The 25,488-nt window shown below is 39.5% G+C and overlaps 1 protein-coding gene across 1 annotated transcript; it reads left to right on the top strand.

Annotated features, from left to right (window-relative positions):
* The first annotated feature begins 297 nt into the window (after nt 1–297).
* On the top strand, nt 298–25,172 carry RCBTB1 (RCC1 and BTB domain containing protein 1). The gene is made up of 13 exons (XM_070956736.1): nt 298–330; nt 3,236–3,424; nt 6,173–6,323; nt 7,412–7,578; nt 9,562–9,720; nt 13,299–13,406; nt 16,619–16,761; nt 18,572–18,762; nt 19,837–19,963; nt 20,959–21,110; nt 22,969–23,099; nt 24,581–24,724; nt 25,046–25,172. The coding sequence occupies exons 2-12, from the start codon at nt 3,299–3,301 to the stop codon at nt 24,719–24,721; spliced, it is 1,596 nt and encodes a 531-aa protein (XP_070812837.1). The 5' UTR covers nt 298–330; nt 3,236–3,298; the 3' UTR covers nt 24,722–24,724; nt 25,046–25,172.
* Nucleotides 25,173–25,488: the final 316 nt, after the last annotated feature.

Raw genomic sequence — 25,488 nt, forward strand, 5'->3', positions numbered from 1 at the left:
CCAGCTGGCGCTGTCCGCAACATTGCAGCCCAGATTTACTAATCGTAAAGACAACCTACTTTGCTTTAAAAAAAAAAAAAAAGGGGGGGGGGGGGGTGGGCAGGAAAACTAAAAGCACGAAAATAGCTTCTTCTGCCTCGTCTTTCTTCACCAGAGCGAATCAGAAGAGGGCATGCAGAAAGACGCGCAAGAAGGAAAGACGCTAGCATTATAAATCGCACGCATTGCCCGCGGCGCATGCGCTCGTGGTGGGTCAGTTCCTTTGCTTCTCCGCTTCCTGCTAGCTCCAGGGCAGCTCGGCAGACTCGGCGTTTGCAAAACCTGCAACAGGTGAGGAGAGGCGTGAGGGTCGGCTGGGCGGGGCTCCGCCCCTGGTTTAAAAGAGGCGCCGAAGGACGCCCTCTTCTTCCCTCCACGCTCCGCGAAGCCGCTCCCTGCTATTGGCCCGCCCTGCGCTAAGCTGGTTCCGACTATTTTCTTGCCTGCAAGCAGCCGGGGAAGAGGCGGGTGACTTGAGGAGAACTAGCAGCTGCCCCCTTTTCTCTTCGGGGACTTCCTGCAGAAAGAAGGGGTTGGTCTCTTTTCTCCTGTCTTGTTACGCGTGCAAGTGGCGGGATAACGGGAGCGCCTGGCTCTTGCGTAGAGAGGGAAAAGAGCGGAGGGAGGATTCCTTGGCTGCAGTTGGGGAAATAAACAGCACACGCCTCGGTCTCTTCCGGGTTGGCTCGAGTCTTCGGGGAGGGGTGGAGAATCGGGAGGTCCGGGACAAAGTCACCAGCTGGGTTTTCTTAAGAAAAAAAATATATCAAGATTTCGTTCTCAAACAAACCCAGCTTCTACCCAAAAGACCCAGATTAACCCCCCGCCCTCCCCACAATAAATCAGTTTTGAACTAATTTTTTTTTTACCTATTCAATACGTACAACCTAATGTAAGTATAGAATAACTTACATTTTTAAACTTTTTAAAAAAAAAAAAACCCTAGAAACCCAGACAGACATTGAAAAACTCAGATCTGGGTTTAAAAATCTTGCATTGGCAACGCTGCCCATGAGCCACGAACTGCGAACGGGGTGCCTTTCCTGGACTTTACGAGGGAGTAGTCTGTGAACCTCTCCCAACTCAGAAAAGAGAGCATCGTGGTTACTAGCTTGCTCAGAAATCTAGGAAACAATATATATTTGTTTTTATCATACGTTTCCTGGCTTTCCATTGTAACCAAGCAAAATTTGCTGGGATTTATGTGAGTTACTGAATGAGAAATACACCTCTCCTCTTCTAAGCACAAGCCTTACTTGTTATAGTACAGTAACTTTCTGAAAGGGGGAAAAATCCTGCAAGGTTTTTTGTTGATGTCCTGATGCATTTGTGCATCCTGAGTTAGGAGCATCTCATACTTCATCCCTTCAAATAATTAAATGAGACAAGCTTTCCCAGTGGCTCAATTGTTTAATAAGCTGATACATTTTATTAATGTTATTCTGCACAATATTTGTAGATTGTGAATGTGCTGAGAAATTATTTCTGACTGCCATGTTAAGCATTCAGAAACCTCTATGGTATTGTTCCTCTATTTCTATTATGTCTAGCTTTTTTAATATTCATATTGTATATCTATTTTATTCTTTAATGCTTTTGTAATAGGTTCATTGTGACTTATATTAGCACTTAAGATGCTGGAAAGATTCAATAGTGTTAGAGATTTATCTAGGACTGTAATACTTTTCAGAATGTAGCTTGAAAAAATGCTGGTACCAAGAAGCTATAAGTGAGAATGACGCATTGATAGTTACGAGTTCCTGTTTTCCTGTAAGTGATATGAGTAGCCTTGCTCTTTTTTCAGTTAATTGTACAAACATGCAGCAAATGTAAGGAACAAAATTGCCTCAAATTTTCTCAAAATAAATTGGGGAAAAAATAAATTAGTTCAAGATGAATATTTTGAGCATGGGTGGTTTCTCTGAGAGAGGGGCATTGTTAATAATAGGTTCTTGTAGTATTACAGAAGGGTGACGTAAATTGGGCAAGAAATCTTCAGATCAGGAAAAATGACCTAATTTAGAATCTTCCATTATCAAACCCCATTTCTTCCCCCTATTGGGAAAAAGATTGTAACAAGAATCATTTTTGTTAAAAATCTTGGTGCTGTGAAAGAATCCCTGACATTTTTTTGCAGGGGCAGGCAGAATAAACATGTATGCTACTTATCAAAATGAATGTCCTAATTTGTATTACTTGTAATCACACATATACAAGTATGCTTTCTGACAAATTCATTAAGGTGTCATGTGTGGCATTACAACACTTTGTCCTGGCAAAATTCCCAGTTAGTTATAATCGGTTTCCTTCTGTGAATAGTCTTTGGTGAACTTCCGGTAAGGCAGGGTGCTTAGCTGCTTGTCTTCTAGTCTAGATCAAATTGCTTCAGGAGATGAAGTTAAACACAAGGGAGGTGCCAAGTCAGTAAGATCAGGGTAGAGGATACAGTACTTATATTTACCTAAACAGAATCAAAATTTGACTCTTGTTTCAGACTTTTTGCCTGACAGTGAGTTTCATGCACTATTCTACCACATCCACTTATTTTCTCTAGTTTTTTTCCCACCAAATGGGGATAGATTTAGAGTCATAGATATTGATGATTAGTTGACAGTTACCTTTGTGGATTTATGTACCTGTACTGTAATCACAAGGATATTGCACCAACTGATGCAAAATGTGGTAGGCAAAAACTTTTCAGGCATGAGACTTTAGTGGTGAGCAAAAAAGAAACAAAAGTCCAGTATTTGGCAGAAAGTGACCTGCAGCAATTTCCAAGGATAGAGATCTTTCTGTGTCTCTCTCATGAACTTGGCAGCACTCTCCAGTTTTGGGAGCTGCAACTTGGATTTATTATTTAGATATTTTAATACCATAGATCACATTTTGTATAACTTTTGATGTTGCACATTTTGAATCTTCAATTTCCTTAAAAAGCAATCCTTTCCTTCAAAATTAAAGAATGATTCCTTGAATTTCCAGTTTTCATTTTTGTAAAAATGAATTACATGTCTTGTAAAAATGGATAGTAAAGTTATTTACACATTTATTTTAATTATTTTCTTCTCCCTCTTTGGACCACCTGTCTAATAACATTTGGAGCAGCCCTAAAGTCATCATGACACCCATGAAAGATCCCACCACAGAAATGGACTTTATTCATACTTGAATAAAAATGGATTCTCTTTTTTTCCAGAGAATACTATGAGATCATTTTAAATGACAGATAATATAACATATTCATAACTCCAGCAAAGTTATGATGGAGGTTGGGAAGTGGCCTATATTTACATTGCTTTCACCTCAAGAAATGGCAACTATTCGAAAGGCATGTGTATTTGGAACATCTGCCAATGAAGCTATATATATCACCCACAGCGATGAGGTAAGATTATAGTACTTACATAGGTGTGTCCACTTTCTTTGTCTATAACATTGTTGGATATCTATTGGGTAATATAAAAATAGCAAACTTTTGTTTTAAGATTGCAATAGCATACACATACAATTAATCAGTATTTAAAACATAAATCTCAGTTTAAAGAAGATGAATATTGTATTTTTTCGTTACAGCTAAAATTAATATTTTTAACCCATTGAAAAATAAAACTGAGCATAGAGTACTTTCCACTGAGCAAATATGGATTGCTTCTCTTGCCTCAGAAAACAAGATTTTATAAAATAGGTAGCCATAAGTAGGACTCACTTCCTACTTTACTTCAGTTCACTTTCAAATACCCTGCATACAATTACAGAACACATATTTTGTAACCCCAAAACAAAACCCTTTTTTCCCCAGAAGACTGTCCTGTGCTCATATCTCTATGGAGGGCTTCATCAGGAAGTAGATAACGTCTCCATTCTGAATCTGAAGCCAAGGGCAATCAGTGCAATGAAGTCCCATCCAGATTGTTACTCTTTAATTGCTGCACATCTCCATTTCTGCATTTTTTTTTAAAAAAAGAAAGTACTGTACTGGGACATATCAGGAGGAAATTGGGTTGGGAAGGCTGCTCTGTGATTTTTACTTTTGGATTTCCTGTCTGTTTAATTTACTTGCATAGAGGTTCAGTGCCTTGGATCTGCAAATGGTCCAATACATTAACATTCTGTAAATTAATCTGATGCCTTCTATCTCTGACCAATGGAAGATCCAAGAATTTATCATGAAAAAAACAATTTCCTCCCTTTCCATTCAGCAGAAATCTAGCAGGAAACCACAGGATGAAACTGCTGTGTTCTGGAATGGGATTAAAAGACACTCAGAGTTGAGTTGCTTACTGCAAAAATCCTAAAGTGTCGATGGTCCCCTAGAAAACTAATGAGGGCCCACTAATGTCAGTGGATTTAAACTGTGAGCCTCTGTTTAATGCTTGACTTGTGTGATATTTAGAGGTGGGATGGGGAGAGAAGTAGCTTGTTCTAAGCAGCTTGATTCCAGGCATCCATGAAGTTTGAAGCAGACAGGAGGTCTAGAGAAAGATGGGCTTTGAACAAGGGAGGGTTAACAGTTAACAAGTAACAGAGTTGGAAGGAACCTTGGAGGTCATCTAGTCTAACCCCCTGCTCATGCAGGAGACCTGTTCTAGGGATTCGAACCGCCAAACTGCCAACCTTTCTGATCGACAAGCTCAGTGTCTTAGCCACTGAGCCACCTAGTGATTCAAAGCACTTAAAAAGGCATGCATGCATGAAGGGACTATAAAGAAGGAAGTTAGAATCTGTTCAGGTAGACAGTGGGAGAATTCAGAAACACTAGAAAATTAATGACTTGGTAGAAGAAGAAAGGAAGGAAAGGGAAAGGGAAAGGGGAGAAAGAGAAAATCCCAGTCCAAAACATGGATGTATCTTCAGCTGCCTTATTCTTCCTTTGCTATGGGAAAGTGAGCCAATGCACACATTGTTTTCTGTGCTGAAAGGCATCTTTAAATTTTGAATGATAGGCCAGGTATTGCATATGAAAAGGAGTGGAACAAAAAAAGTGTCTTAGTTTTTACTTAGATATAATTCAATACACTTAATACGATTGTTTTTTTAAAAAATAGAAAAGTATTTCCTCTATCACATTAAAGATTACAATTTTTAACAACTTAGGTTATTTATTTGAAAGCAAGTTTGGATATTATTGTGGCCAAACCTTCATATTGCACATCTTTATCGTCCACCACCACATTTGGTGTCAGCTCTTCAAGGTGGCCAAATCAGGAAAGGGACTGCTCAGGTGTGATCAATCTCTACTTTATTGAGATAGGCAATGGCAACGGAATCTTGAAAAGCCTGATTGTGTTTACTTTTCCCTCCCTCTTATACCCAAAGGAATTAAGGCTAAATCAGCTTTAAGTTTCTTTTCAAACTTTCTCTTTCTTTTTTGGGCTTGAAGCACGTTGCTAACTGTTGCGTTGTTTCTCCAAGGTCACCTATATCTAACAAGCAAGTTGCTTTACACGTTAGAGTACAAATCACATAGATATATGTCTGTCCTCTAACAGATAGAAATGCCTATATGGGGACTGTTATTACTATCCACATCAGGTGTTAAGATAAAATATATTTTGGTCACTCCTTCAAATATTAACAGAAACTTTACAAGATATGACTGGCTTCAAACCAGAAAGCAGCCAGGAACTAACCCTAACCTTTCTGCAAGTTGAAATAAATAACAAGTAAAATTAGGTCAGTTACCTTAACATAAAAAAATACCCAAGTGTCATGAGACACTACAGATTAAGAAAGTACTTCAAACTCTGCTATAGGATGCTACTTTGTACAAAAATAGCTACATATTTCTGTGTTTTCACATAGCAAAGTAGCTAAACATCGCTACTTTGCTATGTGAAAACAAACTAGTGAAGCATAAAAGGCAGAGAAATAATTTGGTAATTTGGAAACATTTTCAATTTGAAACTGTTTCAAGCCCAAGACACTTCCAAATAGCCTGTCTGAATTTGAAATGATGTGTAGGCTCTTAAACCTGATTTATCTTCTATTAGTCCCTTATTCCATATTTATTATAAATCTCAGTTTCATTGTAAATCTGTTATACATCGCAAAGTCAATTTAGACTTTTTTTTAACATGCCATAAATGAACATATCCATGTCAGCTCATTGGTTTTGCTTTTTTCCCCCACCCAGGTTTTTGTATTTGGACTAAACTGCAGTAATTGTCTGGGAACTGGAGATAATCAGAGTACTATTGTACCAAAAAAACTTGAAGGTTTATGCGGAAAGAGGATCTGCAGTCTTAGCTATGGAAGTGGGCCACATGTGATCCTTAGTACAGAAGGTGGGAAACTTTTTCTGAATAGTATTAGAGGCACAAATCTAAGCACCTGATTCTTAGTTATGGAATTGGAGCATGCAAAAAGGTAGTCTGCTTCTGTCAGTGGGGGCCGTCATCTTGGTGTGAATTGCATTTGCCACTTTTCTTCCCCTCAAGTAGGCTGGACAGATTTTTTGCAGCCATGGGCTGCATTTTTTTTGAGTGAGTTTCTCTCAGTGACTAAGGGTCATAGGGTGGTGGTGGCATAATTATATCTCCACAGGAAACAGAAATTGAATGTTCACTCCTTTTTAATTTTTTTAAAAAATATATCGTGAAACAACATTCCTTGTGTCAACAAGTATTTAGAAGTTAGGTTTTTAAAACTAAAGTAAGTGCATGTTTAAAGCCTGTTGGAAATTTAGTTTGTGATCATGCTGGATAACATTCTCATTTATGTTCCTTTAGTTGATTAATAAACGATATCCCATCAAGTTGCTGTCAAGTCTTTTCAACCAATAGATAGATTTTCTGCAAGACAATTTGTCCCCCCCCACCTAGCTCCAGATCTTCCAACCATGCACCCATTGATGATGTAACTAAGTTCAACCATCCATCTTGCTTCTGGTCATCCTCTTTCTTCTTTCTTTCCATTTTTCCCGGCATTATAAACTTCTGAAGAGAGTCAGATCTTTGCATAATGAAGTTGCTTAGTTAAAATAACTCTAATGTTTGGATAAATGTATGTGATAAGCTTTAAAGATGAAGAGTATATTGCTCATTTACATTCTTCACACTTCAGAAAGAATGTGTGCATTTAGTTTTAGCCAATTGCTGTTTAACTTTTTCCCAGTCAAGTAATACCAATTCATTCAAGTTCTCCAGTACCACTGCCTTATCTTCCCATAAAACAAGTCATTAGAGAAATGACCATAATAATCATAATAAGTAGATTAAAAAAGCCAAACCCAGTCTACACAACTGACCAGCTATGCAACCAAACATAATGACAGTGCTTATTAAAATGCAATAAACTTGTTCTGTCTGAGTAGGTGTACAAATGTGGCCTAATTGCATGTTTCATTGTCGTTACTTTGTTTATTCTTGGGTAGATGGTGAAGTTTATGCCTGGGGACATAATGGATATAGTCAGCTTGGGAATGGGACAACCAACCAGGGTGTGACGCCTATTCAGATTTCTACTAATTTGCTCATTAAGAAAGTAACGGAAGTAGCTTGTGGTTCCCACCATTCTCTTGCATTATCATCTGATGGAGATGTAAGTTCTGCTTTTCTAACTAGCTATTCAGGTTTTTGCTGTTAAGAATGTTCTTTGTTTGGCAAATGTCTGAAAATTGTCCTTGAAGAAAGGGTATTGATACTACCATTAATCTGTGTTTTCTTAGTGAAATATTTCAGATTTTATCTTGACAATAAAAGTTCTTATATTTATAGAGGAAATAAGCTACTCTTGGCAATCTGATTTCATGGGGGTTTTATATTTTGTACAAGTTTTCAGTAGCAACAATAAAAACAAGATTTCATACATATAAATAAAGGTTGAATGGACTTAATTGATTCGGTGCCCAGTGAGACAGCGACATATTTTCTTTTGATCTAGTAGGTTTTCTGATTCAAAAATAAAACTTGGAATAATGATACTTGAATTTCCCCTTTGCTTGGGAAATTACAAGTGCTGAAATTTCCAAATTTTTCAGCTGGATAGAATAAATTTTATAGATATACAATACCTGTTTTAGTAACAAGAAGACCAATTTCTGAAAAATAGATGCATAAATATGGAACTTGGCTCCTTTAAATTGTGTGGGTACGTGTTTAAGGAAAGTGTCTGACTCTGGGATAATATTTGGAGGTATTGTGGTCTCTTCTGTGAGACTAAGCCTGTTTAATTTCATATCTGACAGGTACTAGAGATTATTTGTTTTGCATGAAGGGGATAATGTTCCATTTCAAGTCTTGAAAGTTTACAATTAGTTTTGAAGATATCAGATATAAACCTTTGAAAATTGCCTAGTATAAAAGTGCTATAACCTTTAGCAAGGAGATAATTTTTTATATGTAGATCCTGTTGCTAGTTTACCTTTTATCATTGTTCATGAGTTGAACGCTATTTGTTCTGAGTTTTATTTTATTTATTTATTTATATATATATATATATATATTTATATACCGCCCTTCTCCCGAAGGACTCAGGGCGGTGTACAGCCAAAGTAAAAAACATACAGTTAAAAAGATATATATGCGTTTGGCCCCATAATTAAAAGAACAATAACAAACCTATTAAAAACATTTAAAAAAGTGTTAAGCCAGCCCGGTTGATCTTCCTTCCTTCCTTCCTTCCTTCCTTCTGCATCATAGTGGTGTAGCATTCTTCCTCCTCCTCTAGTAATGAGGATTGGGCCATCTAACAGTAATGAGCACACAGGCTTGCACTGACAGATTTTTTTTCTTAGGAAGAATTAGGAAGAAGAGAGATACTTGAGCCCTCGTGTTGCTGTAAGCATACTTGGGGCTTTCTTTAAGGTAGAAAACAGTTCTCTTTCTTTTCCTTCATTTTTATGTGACTTTTTTTTCTTTTGAAAAATGCAGAAAAGACTTGGTGGATAGAAGGCAACCCACCTCTAATGCATGGGCCCTACTTTAGAATGAAAACAAGTCAGGAAAAATCAGAGGAGAAAGATTGGGTTGTCCATCTTCTACCAGTGAATGCTGAATGCTGGAAGCTGAGAAAAATGCAGTCTGACACTGGAGGAAGGCAAACAATTCAAAGCTGATGGCTGCCTTTTCCTTTATCCAGTGAATATGGGCCATTCCTTCATTCAGGGCTGAACATAACATTTAACTTGTAAAACTGTATTTAAACTGTGTCTGTCTTTGGAAGTAGTAACAGGCATTGATTCCAAATGGGATCCCTCTTGACTGGGTCCCTGCTTTAGTTTCCTGCAGAAAAATGTTCACTTTCTAACTGAAGGTTTGCCTGGATGCTACAAGATAAAATGCACACTCTTTCATTAGCCAACTGTGCTAGAAGAGACTCCTGTATCAATGACTTTATGTTGCCAGCAATTAGAAGTTAATCACATCAGTACTTTGAAGTATATCATAAATGGCCATGCTACTTGTCTGCGGCTTGTAAAACTAGTTACTTTGGTACCTGCACTATTAAACAATATATGCTTTGGAGAAATGTTTCTGCTCACCCAGTAAGCTTTGTGGTATGCTTCCTTGGTGTCTCTCCCAGGTATACGCCTGGGGCTATAACAACTGTGGACAAGTCGGGTCAGGATCAACTGCAAACCAGCCAACTCCTCGCAGAGTCTCCAATTGTTTACAGGCTAAGGTAGCAGTCAGCATTGCCTGCGGTCAAACTTCTTCCGTTGTGGTCATAGATAATGGGGAGGTAAGCATCTGATGGCCTTCCACATTTGCCTCTGATTCTGCAAACAGAAGTGTTCCTGTATAAGTATTTCATGGAAAATGTACAACAAAGTGTTGTTTAGTTATTGGGATTTAAAAAACAAACAAACTCATCTACTTGTTCTGCAGGTCAAGATTACATTTTATTTATTTATTATTTATTTATTTATTAATCAAATTTCTATACCGCCCTACTCCCGAAGGACTCAGGGCGGTGAACAGCCAAGATAAAATACAGATAATACAAATATTAAAAATCCCTTAAAATTATTAAATATTTTGGCCGAAACACAGATTAAAACACCCAATTTATAAAATCACGAATTAAAAATTTAAAAGAGGAGAGTTAGACCAGGCCAGCCTGTTGAAATAAAAAAGTTTTGAGAGCACGACGAAACGTGCGCAGGTCCAGGATCCTCCGTATCTCTGGGGGGAGCTCGTTCCAGATGGTAGGTGCTCCCACAGAGAAGGCTCTCCCCCTGGGGCCCGCCAGTCGACACTGTTTGGCCGACGGCACCCTGAGGAGCCCTTCTCTATGGGAGCGTACTGATCGGTGAGAGGCTATTGGTAGCAGAAGGCGGTCTCGTAAATACCCCGGTCAGATGCCATGGAGCGCTCTAAAGGTGGTAACCAAAACCTTGAAGCGCACCCAGAAGACCACCGGGAGCCAGTGCAGCTCGTGCAGGAGGGGGGTCACATGGGAGCGCCACGTCGCTCCCATAACCACCCGCGCGGCCGCATTCTGGACCAGCTGGAGCCTCCGGGTGCTCCTCAAGGGGAGCCCCATGTAGAGAGCATTGCAGTAGTCCAGGCGGGAAGTAACGAGAGCATGAGTGACCGTATTTAACGAGTCCCGATCCAGAAAGGGGCGCAACTGGCCAATCAGGCGGACCTGATAAAAAGTCCCCCTTTCTTGCACAAGGATGTTTCCTTCACTGACTGTTTCTGAAGATAATTCTGGAGGATTTTCTGGTGGTAGTGAAAATGGCATATATTGGTGAAGTGGGGAGCAATTTTCAGTCAATTTCCCTCGGTGCATTTTTAAAAATTGTCTGGGGGATATGAACTAGCACAGCATTAGCCAAACCTTGCAAAATTTTCAAATTAAATTTGGAAAAATGCTTAACAAGAGAATATTTTTCAAATAAAATACAAAGGATTGCTTCAAAAATTATGAGAAGTTTTAAAGAATCAAGTGTCTATCTCTGCTCAGGGAGAAAATCTTCTGTCTCAAAGCCTTGAATTTCAGCCAATTGTGTGAGAAGGTATAATTTGAAGTGAACCTAAAAATAAAATAGAAATGTGTGATGTGGGGAGATGAGGTAAGGAGCTGCAGAATGAAGACAAACCTTGCTCTTGCTCTTCTGGAGACTGGCTTAATTCAAAGGAAGAGTTGCCTTTCTGTTCTCTTTAAACATATGTCCAATTAAAATAGATTCAGAAGTAGATATGAGCAATTCAGAGAAATTCTGCAGCCTCAGAAATACCTGGGAAAAGATGGCTAGTCTTCAGTCTGTAAGACCTTTTGACTTACATCACTTATCATTCTTTATAGTTTTATTATCCAAAGATCCCAGGGCTGTTTTCCAAGTAGTACAGGCCTTGCTTATTTCAATATCCACTCAAGGAGTGTTGGTATGGGATCTAGGATTCAGTGCCGATAAGCTCAAACTTATGTGAATGCCAACAGGTTTTACTGGAATAAACTAGAGAGTTACAGATGAGAAGGAAGTAAACCAATTTGTTTTTCCTTCAATTTGTCAGAAACTTCCAGAATGATAGGGGACAAGCTGCTTGGAATTGGCTGCAAGCTGCATAGCATCTTCCTAGGTCATAATTTAACCAGCTGATCTATTAAGTAAGACACTTTATGTAAGGCATTGTCACTAGACTACAACACCTAGAGGCAGCCCAATGACATTTCTTTTCAATAGGTAGTGAAAGAAGTATACTTCTTAAGTGAAGTATTGTCTCTTAACAACTAATGTGCCAGTATTCATCCTCCCTTCTCTGAACTAGGGAGTTCATGCTAATTCTCTTTATCTTAATTGTTACTAGTAGTGACACAGATAAGAGGCTCAAAAACAGGGGTGATTGCATCAAAAGTGCAGTCACTTCTGAAGTACAGTAATCTTTTATTTATTTATTTATTTATTTATTTATTTATTTATTTATTTATTTATTTATTTATTTATTTATTTATATATATTTATATTTATATACCGCCCTTCTCCTGAAGGACTCGGGGTGGTGAACAGCCAACAAATTTAAAAACAGTATTAAAATTCAATTAAATTAATTTGGCCCACAATTTAAAACACCCCTGTATTAAGACCCATAATTAAACAATTTAAAAATTAAAACAATTTAAAAGAGTTAGGCCAGACCAGCTTGCTGGAATAAAAACGTCTTTAGGGAACAGAGAAAGGTTCGAAGATCCAGGATCCGCCCTATCTCCGGGGGCAGCTCATTCCAGAGGGTAGGTGCCCCAACAGAGAAGGCTCTCTCCCTGGAGGCTGCCAGTCGACATTGTTTGACCGAAGGCATCCTGAGGAGCCCCTCTCTGTGGGAGCGTACTGGTTGGTAGGAGGCTATCGGTGGCAGAAGGCGGTCTCGTAAATACCCGTGTCCTAAGCCATGGAGCGCTCTAAAGGTGGTAACCAATACCTTGAAGCGCACCCGGAAGACCACCGGGAACCAGTGCAGCTCGCGCAGGAGAGGTGTTACATGGGAGCGCTGAGTCGCCCCCATAACCACCCACACGGCCGCATTCTGGACCAGCTGGAGTCTCTGGGTGCTCCTCAGAGAGAGAGAGACCATTACAGTAGTCCAGGCGGGATGTGACGAGAGCATGAGTGACCGTGTGTAAGGCATCCCGATCCAGAAAGGAACGCAACTGGTGGATCAGGCGAACCTGATAAAAAGCCCCTCTGGCCACAGCCATCATATGCTCTTCTAAAGACAGCTGTGTATCCAGGAGGACGTCCAAGTTGCGAGCCCTCTCTGTGGGGGCCAACGACTTGCCCCCAATAGTCAGCGATGGCGCCAACTGACTATATCGGGATGCCGGAAGCCACAGCTACTCGGTCTGGGACGGGTTGAGCCTGAGGCGGTTTCTCCCCATCCAGATAAGCTACTTGTTATGAACATAGGTGTGGAATATCTGTGCAAATAGAAACCAGATTGTAATATACCTGCTTACCTTATCTTCCACAATGGAGAATAGCATTGATCCAATCCTTCTGTTTCATAGGAAATCCAGACTTCTATACCACCCAAAAATAATCTGTAAACTATGGAAAACATTTTCTATCTCTATAAAAAAAACCCTTAATATAAAATTAAGATTTTAAATAATATATTTACGAAATAATCTGAAATAATATATTTACGAACATAGGAAATGAGAAAGGAAATAGTACAAGACTTCGTTTTAAAATAAGGTTTCTTTCAGTGCATTCTATTTCAACTTCTGCTAGTTTAGTACTTCTATTCTCCCAGAACAGGAGCTCTTTGGGTAGAAATAAAGTATATGATTAATTAACCTCCTCCTCACCCCAGGTTTATGGCTGGGGTTACAACGGCAATGGACAACTTGGCCTGGGAAATAATGGCAATCAGTTAACTCCATGCCGAGTGGCAGCACTTCAAGGTGTGTGTGTAATGCAGGTGAGTATAGAGATCTGTGCTTTCTGTTATTTGAATGATTTGTTGGGAAATTGTCCCTAATCTTGGAAATACAGTCAGGTCCATAAATATTGGGACATTGACACAATTCTAACATCTTTGGCTCTATACACCACCACAATGGAGTTGGAATGAAACAAACACAATGTGCTTTAACTGCAGACGGTCAGCTTTAATTTGAGGGTATGTACATCCAACTCGGGTGAACGGTGTAGGATTTACAGCAGTTTGTATATGTGCCTCCCACTTGTTAAGGGACCAAAAGTAATGGGACAATTGGCTTCTCAGCTGTTCCATGGCCAGGTGTATGATATTCCCTCATTACCCCAATTACAATGTGCAGATAAAAGGCCCAGAGTTCATTTCAAGTGTGCTATTTGCATTTGGAATCTGTTGCTGTCAACTCTCAAAATGAGATCCAAAGAGCTGTCACTATCAGTGAAGCAAGCCATCATTAGGCTGAAGAAACAAAACAAACCCATCAGAGAGATAGCAAGAACATTAGGCGTGGCCAAAACAACTGTTTGAAACATTCTCAAAAAGAAGGAATGCACCGGTGAGCTCAGCAACACCAAAAGACCCGAGAGACCACGGAAAACAAGTGTGGTGGATGACCGAAGAATTCTTCCCCTGGTGAAGAAAACACCCTTCACAACAGTTGGCCAGATCAAGAACATTCTCCAGGAGGTAGGTGTATGTGTGTCAAAGTCAACAATCAAGAGAAGACTTCACCAGAGTGAATACAGAGGGTTCACCACAAGATGTAAACCATTGGTGAGCCTCAAAAACAGGAAGGCCAGATTAGAGTTTGCCAAACAACATCTAACAAAGCCTTCACAGTTCTGGAACAAGATCCTATGGACAGATGAGACCAAGATCAACTTATACCAGAGTGATGGGAAGAGAAGAGTATGGAGAAGGAAAGGAACTGCTCATGATCCTAAGCATACCACCTTATCAGTGAAGCATGGTGGTGGTAGTGTCATGGCGTGGTCATGTATAGCTGCCAATGGAACTGTTTCTCTTGTATTTATTGATGATGTGACTGCTGACAAAAGCAGCAGGATGAATTCTGAAGTGTTTCGGGCAATATTATCTGCTCACATTCAGCCAAATGCTGCAGAACTCATTGGATAGCGCTTCACAGTGCAGTTGGACAATGACCCAAAGCATACTGCAAAAGCAACCAAAGAGTTTTTGAACGGACAGAAGTGGAATGTTATGCAACGGCCAAGTCAATCACCTGACCTGAATCCCATTGAGCATGCATTTCACTTGCTGAAGACAAAACTGAAGGGAAAATGCCCCAAGAACAAGCAGGAACTGAAGACAGTTGCAGTAGAGGCCTGGCAGAGCATCACCAGGGATGAAACCCAGCGTCTGGTGATGTCTATGCGTTCCAGACTTCAGGCTGTGATTGACTGCAAAGGATTTGCAACCAAATATTAAGAAGGGAAAGTTTGATTTATGATTATTATTCTGTCCCATTACTTTTGGTCCCTTAACAAGTGGGAGGCACATATGCAAACTGCTGTAAGTCCACCGTTCACCTGAGTTGGATGTACATACCCTTAAATTAAAGCTGACAGTCTGCAGTTAAAGCACATTGTGTTTGTTCATTCCAACTCCATTGTGGTGGTGTATAGAGCCAAAGATGTTAGAATTGTGTCGATGTCCCAATATTTATGGACCTGACTGTATTCATTGTTAATGAGATAAGGGAAGTGTAACCTCTACCCCACTAATCTCTTCCAATTCTGATTTTTTAACAAATGGATAGGAAATTACACACCTTGAACGTTTTGCCTTTAAACTGCAAACAGCTTCATTCTTAGATGTTTTTGGAGAATGACCTTGGGATATTTAGGGCAAATGAAATGAAAAGTTTCCTGAAAGCTTGAGCAAAATCAGGTGTAGCCAAATCAGTTTTAGTCCCTTGGCCTTTATCTTTTGCCCTTCATACTCTATTAGCAATCTTGTCCTTCTCTTCAGTACATTATAGATGGCTCTGATGGATTTCTACAGCTTAAGTATGCCATTTGTGGACAAGAACTGAGAGGCACCAGAGGTGGTGATACCATAGATTGGTCTGTGCTGTTCCCTGGCAGAGTAATTGCTGTTCAAGGCATTTGGAATCTGCATAATATATGACATGTAGTATCTGAAGTGGTACAGGCACTCAGTGTACACATTCTTGAATATTTTATGTTTCAGCTTTTCCAGCATGTTTGATTGTCTTGGCTTCAGTAATAGCAGGCACTAGCTAGTTCCTGCTAGTGCAGGAACAATTAAGAGTACAAGTAGTCTTTGACTTACAACCACAACTGAGCCAGGAATTCTGGTTGTAAGTCATTGCAGTTGTAAGTTGAGTTACCATATGACCAGACACAATTGTATAACTATTTTTACAATGTTAAGCATAACATAGTCATAAGTTTGAATCCAGCTTATCCAATGTCGCCTTTGCTAGAAAACAACAAAAAAGTTGCAAAATGTGATCACATGACTGCAGGATGCTGCAAACACCTATAAATGCAAGCTAGCTGCCAAGCATCCAAAATGCAAATACATGACTGCAAGGGTAGTGCAGTAGTCGTAACTTCATGGACGGGTTATAACTAACTTTTTTCAAGTTTGTTATAACTTTGAAGTATCATTTAGCTGGGGTTCTAAATCAAGAACTACCTGTAAGTGCTTCAGACCTCCTGTGAACACCTCATCTCTGCTCTTCATTAAAGCAGAACACATTTTTCCAACTTGGAGATTGTAAAAGGAAGCTGCTACCTAAGGGAATCCACAAATTAAATTGAACTCATAAACCATAATTGTCCTTTTTCAGTCTCATGTGGGATCCTGGAAAAGACTGATCTTATTTCATGAAGAGCAGAAAGATGCTATGTTTGCTAGAGGTCATTGTTTCCCCCTAATAATTGTGGAAGTGTGCACAGCCCTAGCAGGGGTATAGATTTGGGGTTGAAGAATTACCAATCAGTTTTTAGAGACTAGTCAACTGATACCTAAATATGGTATAAAACTGTTAATAATAACTGAAGCTTTTATGCCTCCTATAAGCGTTTCTCTTCTAGCATATCAAGCATGCAGCTTGTATTATGCTTCAGTGATAAACTCCTTTCACTGCTATCCTGGAGTGGTATGTATACTAACTCCTGCCTTCTTTACAAACTTATTTGCAGATTGTCTGTGGCTATGCACACACGCTAGCACTAACAGATGAGGGTTTACTGTATGCCTGGGGAGCAAACACTTATGGGCAGTTGGGGACTGGCAACAAAAGCAACCATCTCAGCCCAGTGCAAATCATGATGGAAAAGGAGAGGTAAATGCCACTGCAGCTAATGCTTGGTGAGCTGGGAATAAGGTGGTATCAGCTACCTCCGATTCATGGCTTTGGAAAACAAATTCGTGCATGCATTTTGTTAATGAGCACTTTGGGTTCACTTTGTAGTCCAATACCTACTACAAAAAGGCTCTTCCTGATTTCCCCTCTGTTTATTAACAAAGAAAGGCAAATTTCTTAGTTTTCTTTTCATACCTGTGAAATAATGTATACAGTATTCTGTTACAGCAGTTAATGCATAGTACCTATCTTCCACCCACACCTTCTTCCCTTCTCTGCTTCAGCTAAATAGGAATAGGAATGTGGCAGTGATCTATCATTAATTGTGCCCATATATCTAAAGAAACAGTTTCTTTGCATGTAATGTATTTAATTCTTTTCCCCTACAACCCCCTTTCTCCATAGATTTGAGCTATTATGTCAACAGGCATTTTCTCTTGGGCTGCCAGCACCTGATTTCCTTTGCCCCAAGGCTGTCTCTCCCTTGCAGCCAATGCCCGTCTTCTCTGGACTGCACCCAGGGATATTTCAAGAGTCTTGTCCCAGGATCACCAGGAAAGGACAGACCTTCAACACTTCAGAGTGCCTAGAATCACCAGCCATCATTTCCCACTCTTCAAATCTTTCTCACCAGCTTCTTTCTTTCTTGCAAGAAAAGGTTGCCCCCTGAGAAACAGTTTATTATCTCCAAAGTTATTTGTCAGCTGCCTTGTGCTTCATGGGTGACCCTGAGAAACTAGTAACAGCCGCACAATTTTCCATCGAAACAATAAAATATAAAGATCAAAGATGACAAGTGCAATGAAGTGAAGCCCCCTTAGTTATTTATTTTATACCCTACAGGCCCAAAGTTATATGGTGCCACAGTACTTGACCATCAGCCACCAGTTGCTTAAATAAATTGCAGACAACTGGATGGGCAAATCAATTTCCGTAGCCACCCAACTCAGCCAAGTGACTCTGTTTATGGGTTGTTTGTAAGCACATACATTAGCGCGCACATAGGAAATTTTTTTTCTCTGAATCTGAAGAGGAAAGGGTTAAGATGGCAAAGGAGAGGCAGGTCCTTAACTGAGTTCTTCACAATATAGAATCATAAGGTTGTAAGGGACCTTGGAGGTCTTCTAGTTCAACCCCTTGCTTAAGTCAAATGGGTGTCCTAACTTGAAAAATGATGAAGCATCCCCAACACCAGGCGGCCAGTTGTTCTCACTGTCAGGCAGTTTCTTGTTAATTCAAGATTGGGTCTCTCTTAATGAGCTTCAACCCATTGCTTTTTATCAGGTGCTTTGGGAAATAAGTTGACACCCCCCCCCCTCTGTGACAGCCCCTCAAGGGGAAGGCAGCTATTATGTGTCCCCAAGCCTTTTGTTTGTTAGGCTAAACATACCTAATTCCCTTAACTGTTCATCAATTTAGCCTCCATACCCCCTTATCATCTTTGTTGCTCTTCTCTGCATACTTTCTAGGGTCTCTGCATCTTTTTTGTATCATGGTGACCAGAATTGGACACAGAATTGTACATTCCTGTCTACAAGACCTCACAGATCATTTACCTATTCTATTCTATTCTGCTCTATTTTATCTCATCTTTATCTTCATTTTCTTTACTCAGTAAGTATATTATCTGTAGGAGGTACCTAATCTTTAAGACTCTAGATTGAGTTTTGGAACAAAATGATAGTGAAAGCAAAATCAGCCACCAAATGATCGGCCAGCATAAGAACAACAGGACAAGTATGACATCTCTGGCGCTGAATACTTGTGGTCTGCTTTTATCCTTGTGTAGGGTTGTCGAGATTGCTGCTTGCCATTCTACTCACACATCTGCTGCCAAAACACAGAGTGGCTTAGTGTACATGTGGGGGCAGTGTCGGGGGCAGTCGGTGGTCCTGCCCCATGTTACCCACTTTTCCTGCACAGATGATGTGTTCGCTTGCTTTTCCACTCCTGCTGTGATGTGGCGTCTCCTCTCAGTAGGTGAGAACTAGTTTCACTTAATGTCAGATGCAGAATTGACCTTCCCTTCTCCAGTATGAAAGTGCTTCCCTTCTCCCCAGCCCTTAAATACTTGCAAAAGGCTGTGCTCTTACAATAAAAGTAGCATTAGTACTCATGGTTTTGGCTTTCAATAGCACCTTTCCCACACAATGCTCAACTCCCAGAACCATTTTGAGAGTTCTTGACAGATTGGGAGATGCCTATAACCCATCATGACTTATGATTTATAATTTGCATATACTTTTTTGGTGTGTTTTGAGGTTTTATACATTCATGATCAGGAAATAATGTTCACAGAATACTCATCAAATTATACTCTTTGTGGAGCTGGAATACAGTGAACGTAACTCACATAACATAAAATTAAAGTTATGACTTCTATAAGAAATGGGAACTGAAACATTGTGAAAGCGTCAAGGGGCTTTTCACGTGGTGCTGCTGCTTGTTCCCTGTACAGGCAGTTGGAAGAGTAGGAAGAATGACTAATTGCATTTACCTACCTAAATAACAAAATACCGATACCCTGTTTTCCCCAAAATAAGACATCCCCTAATAATAAGCCCAATTGGGCTTTTGAGCGCATGGCAATAAGGCCAAGCACTTATTTCAGGGTTCAAAAAACTGTAAGACAGGGTCTTATTTTTGGGGAAACACGGTAGTTAAAAAAACATAAATCCTGGCATCTGATGAGAACTGTAGTACCCCAAATGTGAAACTGTATTGGTTGTGTTACAATTTAAGGTGCCACACTATTCTGTTTTAATAACTCCTTTCTAGAATCAGACTTGTTTCATATTTCAGATCTGCCCAGTTACATGGAAAACAATTTTTTATAAGAATGATATATTTCCTTGTCATGTAGAAATCTAAATGAAGTAGTTTGTTGATGAAAGCTGTACTATATATAGTTTTGGATCATTGATCACCTTTGCCTTTATGGGATACAGTACAAAAAAGCTTTTGCAAAGCTAACACAAAATTTTGTGTGTAAAACTGTTGAATTCTGGCATGAATTGACTCTATGTTCTTTTGGTGTTCTAATTGTTTTTACAGAGCATGAGGAATTTTTAACAGTGACAGAGTCTCTGAAGAGAGAATTTGATAGTCCTGAAACATCAGATCTAAAGTTTAGAGTAGATGGAAAATTCATTTATGTACATAAAGCTGTTTTAAAAATCAGGTAATGTTTATAACTAATCATCCAGATGGTTAGTAAATTCCTAAATCATCTTACTAATTTAGATACTGCATTTTATTTTGCTTCTTTAATGAACTTGCCATTTAACATCATTTTTAATTTCTTAATATGTTATAGATGTTGAAATAAGATTAAGAATAGATTAATACTTCAAGAGATATTTTAAACTTGATTAAAATTAAAAGCATTGGGTAAATCCCACATTCACTTGCACTGATGATGTTAACTAGTTGGGTAATGAAATGACTGCAAGCAAACAACCAAACTTGGAGAACACCAAAGACTCCACAGAAAAAAGAAGCTTATGCTACTAGTTTTAGTCTATAAGATCCTAACACTTCTTTTGTGGTGTACAGGTAGTCCTCAATTTACACAGTTGGGACTGAACTTCTGTTTTAAGTCACGTCCAATTTTGTGACTTTTTGCAATGGTTGTTAAACAAATCACTGCAGTCTTTAAGTGAATCATTGGTTGTTAAGGGAATCTGGATTCCCCCATTGACTTTGCTTGTTGGATATCCCGAGGAAGGTCGTAAATGGTGATCAAATGACACTGGGATGCTGCAACCATCATAAATACATGCCACTTGCCAAATGCCTGAATTTGACCATGGGGATACTACAACGGTCATATGTGTGAGGACACTTTTTTGTGAGATTAAACAAATGGTCGTGTCAGAGACTACCTATATTATAAAACAGATCATCTTTCCATAACCTGATATTTTCCGAACATATTGGAACTACAACTTGGCATGATTGAAAGTTAGGCATCCTGGCTATTGAAGTTAACACTGGTGGGATAGCAGGTTTGACTTTAGACTAATAGAAAAATCCTAGGATTGTTCACAATGGCAAAAATGCTGCTGGGGAATGAGAGCGGACCATTTTGAAGAAGCCATGTGCTGCTGATATTTCTTCTGTTCTTGATGTAATGTGCAAAATTTGGAGGAGGCTTTACAGTGTTTTTTCTTGCAGATGTGAGCACTTCCGTACTATGTTCCAGTCTTACTGGAATGAAGATGAGAAGGAAGTAATAGACGTAGATCAATTTTCCTATCCAGTGTATCGTGCTTTTCTTGAGTACCTGTACACCGACAATGTTGACTTGCCACCTGAAGATGCTATAGGTAGTAGTGGAATCTTTGGCAAAATTATGTTTGGAAATTAAGGAAATGGGATATTTTTTTTTTAATGTCATCTTACCACAGATGTTAGCAGTGCCTCTACTGTCCATCTTGCCTTTTCAGATTGCAGTTCTGTTCTGTGTTGGACTGATGGGGAAAGAATGTTCAAACAAACCAATCTAGGTTCTGGAATATTTTTTATTTATTTATTTATTTATTTATTTATTTATTTATTTATTTATTTATTTATTTATTTATTTATTTATTTATTTCTATACCGCCCTTCTCCCGAAGGACTCAGGGCGGTGAACAGCCACGAGATAAAACACATAAATACAAAAATTTAAAATGAATTAAAAATGAATTAAATAATTTGGCTGAATTTAAAATACCCCATAATTTAAAACAAATTAAAATTTACATTTAAAAAGGGGAGAAGATTTAGGCCAGGCCAGTTTGATGGAATAGGAAAGTCTTAAGTGCGCGATGGAAGGTGCGCAGATCCGGGATCCTCCGTATCTCCAGGGGGAGCTCGTTTCAGATCGTAGGTGCCCCCACAGAGAAGGCTCTCCCCCTAGGGGCCGCCAGTCGACATTGTTTGGCCGACGCACCCAGAGGAGCTCCTCTCTATGGGAGCGTACTGGCCGGTGGGAGGCTATTGGTGGTAGCAGGCGGTCCCGTAGATAACCAGGTCCTAAACCATGGAGCGCTTTAAAGGTGATAACCAGAACCTTGAAGTGCACTCAGAAGACCACTGGGAGCCAGTTCAACTCGCGCAGGAGAGGTGTTACATGGGAACTCCACGTTGTTCCCATAACCACCCGTGCGGCCGCACTCTGCGCCAGTTGGAGCTTCCGAGTGCACCTCAAGGGGAGCCCCATGTAGAGAGCATTACAATAGTCCAGACGAGAGGTGACGAGGGCGTGAGTGACTGTGTGTAGAGAGTCCCGATCTAGAAAGGGACGCAACTGGCGGATCAGGCGAACCTGATGAAAAATCCTCCCGGTCACAGCCATCAAGTGCTCTTCTAAGGACAGCCGTGAATCCAGGAGGATACCCAAGTTGCGAGCCCAAGTTGCGAGAATATGCTAGGTTAAAAATGGCATCTCTGTAACGTACCTGCCTCAGCTACCTTCTCAAGAAAGTAAAACTCTTGAAACAGTTATGTTACGAGAACTCCGAGGCTGGATGGTGTAAAGAGGTTTCCGTGGGGCATTGCGACCTTGAATATATGGCTGGAACCGGCAGAGAGGGAGTCAGTGCAGATGGCCATCTCTCTCTCCCCCCTCCCCAAATTCCCCAAGCAGTTACAGCAAAAGTGAAAGCATGCAAATAATTCCACCCATGGTGCCTGCCCCCATTTCCAGAATGGCAGCATTCTGATAGGGATCTGACAATCTCTTTAAATGGCGAATATACATATATGACATCAAGTGCCATTATATTGCTGAATTTGTGTCTATACCTTGCTTGATTAGATATTAGGTTCCGTTGTATCCCAGGAACAACAGCAAGACTGATTTCTTCTGTGGATTCAGGCCTTCTATTGGGAATTAAACTCACAGACCTTTTGCACATTAGATGACTGTATACAGTGTATTAGTTATAGGAGCTGTCCATATCCTGGCATGCAGAGTTACAGGAAGGGATCAAAAGAACGTCTTAGTCAGGCCTCTTCAGTCTACCTTCCCTTAAGCTGCCAGAGCCGAGTGAGAAGGGACAATGGACTGAATATGCCTTTCTCTGGTGAACTCTGCCTCCTAAAATGTGTAAAGATTTTACATTTTCAGTGCAATTTTTAATACTTTATGACCAATGTGCAGGAGATTCTACATAATTTAATTAAAATCTTAAATTTCAGGGCTTCTGGATTTGGCTACATCATACTGTGAAAACCGATTGAAAAAACTGTGTCAGCATCTTATCAAAAGAGGAATCACAGTGGAGAATGCTTTCTCACTGCTCTCTGCAGCGGTGCGCTATGATGCAGAGGTAAATCAGCTGTCCCTTAATGTCTGCCCTCTCCAGTGCACCTTGGGGAATTGCTAGGGAAACAGTGAAACAGCTGGGCACAACATGACTTTAAGAGGGGAGGTGGAAGCCAGAAGAAGGTGTGTGCGTGTGTGTATGCATATACACTGGATGCATACTGGTGGGAAATTGGAATACTGTCCTGGGAGTGTTGAGTGATATGTCTTGGGGTGACATATATGAAGACTTATTTGGAGAGTCATCTTGGGTGATAGAAAGAGCAACAAAATGTCTTAGAATGACAAAGATGCATTTGTTGGCAATTTATATCTTCATCGGTTTGCATTCTGTGAATTTCCAGGTGATATGAAGTCAGATGCATGATTTAGCATTTGAGACCCATACTCAACTTAAGTGTCTAGTCAAATTACTAGAGCTTTCTGACCAGTTGGACCTTATCTCGGCTGCAATAACATTATTCCAGACTAAGGGATTGAGCCTTGGGCTCTGCGGAATGCAGTCCTGTGTTTACAACAATAACATCAGAGTCTGAGATGTAATTCAGTTCAGTTCCTTGGAGTCATGCTGGGCATCCCCTATGAGTGTCAAAACTCTTTTGCAGGGCTCACTCCACAACATCCTGGAGATGTGTATGTATCTCATTGCCAAAGTACAGGCTTTTTTCCTTTGTGTTATACATAAAAAAACACCATTGGAGGCCATCACAGTTCTCTTCATGCATTATCAAATAATAAGCATTAGTGGTGAAAATGAAGAGAAGGAGCTAGAACACATCTGCCCAAAGAATTTTTTTCAGTGTTATGGCAAATTGCTCCAAATGTGTTATGAGAGATCATATGTGAAGTTTTAGGGATGATTTATCTATTAAAAGGGTGGTTTTTCTGCTGCATTAAGAATGTGAAATAATTTATCCCATCATAATACTTTTATTCTGTTTTTAATATCAAATACATTGCTTGTTTGTTGATAAGTTTTTGTTCAATCCAGGTAGTCCACCTTGAAGTAGTTTAATTCAAAGTTAATTAAATTAACCTGGAAATAAAATACTTAAAAGTGATATCTTAATGCTACTATACCTATTTATATTTACTTCAAATTGTATTTTCACATACATGGAAAAAATTTTTAAGACAGGTAAAATGAAAATATTTCCTTTTTCTGTTGTGACTAAAACAAGTGGCAGAATGACCTAGTTCAGTGATGTTGAACGTTTTCGGCACTGAGTGTCCAAACTGGAACGTGCATGCGTCTACGCGCCGGAAACCCAAAAACCAGCTGGCCGGTGTGCATGTACAAAACCAGAAGACCAGATGGCGAGCTGGAATCTATGCGTGCCATAGATTCGCCATCACAGACCTAGTTGAATATAACAAATGCTGTGTATGCTGTTAATACTTTTTTCAGCATTGGTAATATTGAATGTTTTAATTTAAAACTTGTTTTGAATGAGTTTAAATATTTTTTTTTTGTTTTCTATCTAGGATTTAGAAGAATTCTGCTTTAAATTTTGTATCAATCATTTGACTGAAGTCACCCAGACATCTGCCTTCTGGCAAATGGATGGTTCTCTGCTAAAGGAATTCATTGCTAAAGCCAGTAAATATGGAGCCTTTAAGAACTGAGAGGTGTGTTTGTTTTGGACTATACAGTATCTCCACAGCTTTCAGGCCTTTTTCTCATAGGTCCAATGAATTATATCACCTGTAGTATAAAACCACAATGCTCAACAGCTGTACCCTTAAAGGGATTCCAAATTAAATAGCAAGCCCTTTACTTGGGTTTTGTTACTCCAAAGAGTTGGATCTATTTACTGTTTTAAGTAACTCTTGAGAAAAACGGAACAGATGGAGTGGGTAGAAGTAGCCAAAATAATGTCAGAGATTGTTCTTTCAGATGGTTTGTTAATTTTTTGTAATCACATTGTGGTACCTCTTGTTCTTTTGAAGCACTCTGATGGCAACTGGAAGCAAAATATCTTACATGGAATAAAGGAAGTTTTGAGAAAGGAATCATCCTCTCTGGATATATGTGAAGGAAACTTGCACTCAGTCATTTGAGAAGAATTTGTGAAAAATGCTGCATTCCTCTATACATCTTTCTAGGAATAAGTCTCGCTGAATTCAGTGGGATGTAATAGATTTGCACTTTAAGTACATTGAGTTATACAATAACTTGAAATGTTGAAGAACCAACTTGTTTTTCCTAGACAAATTGGAATTATTGTTTTTGTATTTCCTTTGAAGTGTATTATGTTTGGAAAAGAATTACATATTGTTCTGTTTTGTGGACTAAAATCATTCAAAGTAAATGACTGTTGGAAAGCTGTTTTGCATTGCAATTATGTATAAACTATATAATAAAATGAGCGCCTGCCTATTGTGACTTCTAA

The sequence above is a fragment of the Pituophis catenifer genome, unplaced genomic scaffold (assembly GCF_029215685.1).
Source record: "Pituophis catenifer annectens isolate HBS135680 unplaced genomic scaffold, rPitCat1.0.hap2 SCAF_1, whole genome shotgun sequence".
Lineage (NCBI taxonomy): Eukaryota > Metazoa > Chordata > Lepidosauria > Squamata > Colubridae > Pituophis > Pituophis catenifer.

Excerpts from the sequence above, each read along its gene's own strand:
- RCBTB1 (XM_070956736.1), top strand. The coding sequence starts at position 3,299 with ATGATGGAGGTTGGGAAGTGGCCTATATTTACATTGCTTTCACCTCAA. Across the intron at positions 7,579-9,561 it reads CATTATCATCTGATGGAGAT|GTATACGCCTGGGGCTATAA; the intron begins GTAAGTTCTGCT and ends TGTCTCTCCCAG. Across the intron at positions 19,964-20,958 it reads AAAGCTGTTTTAAAAATCAG|ATGTGAGCACTTCCGTACTA; the intron begins GTAATGTTTATA and ends TTTTTCTTGCAG.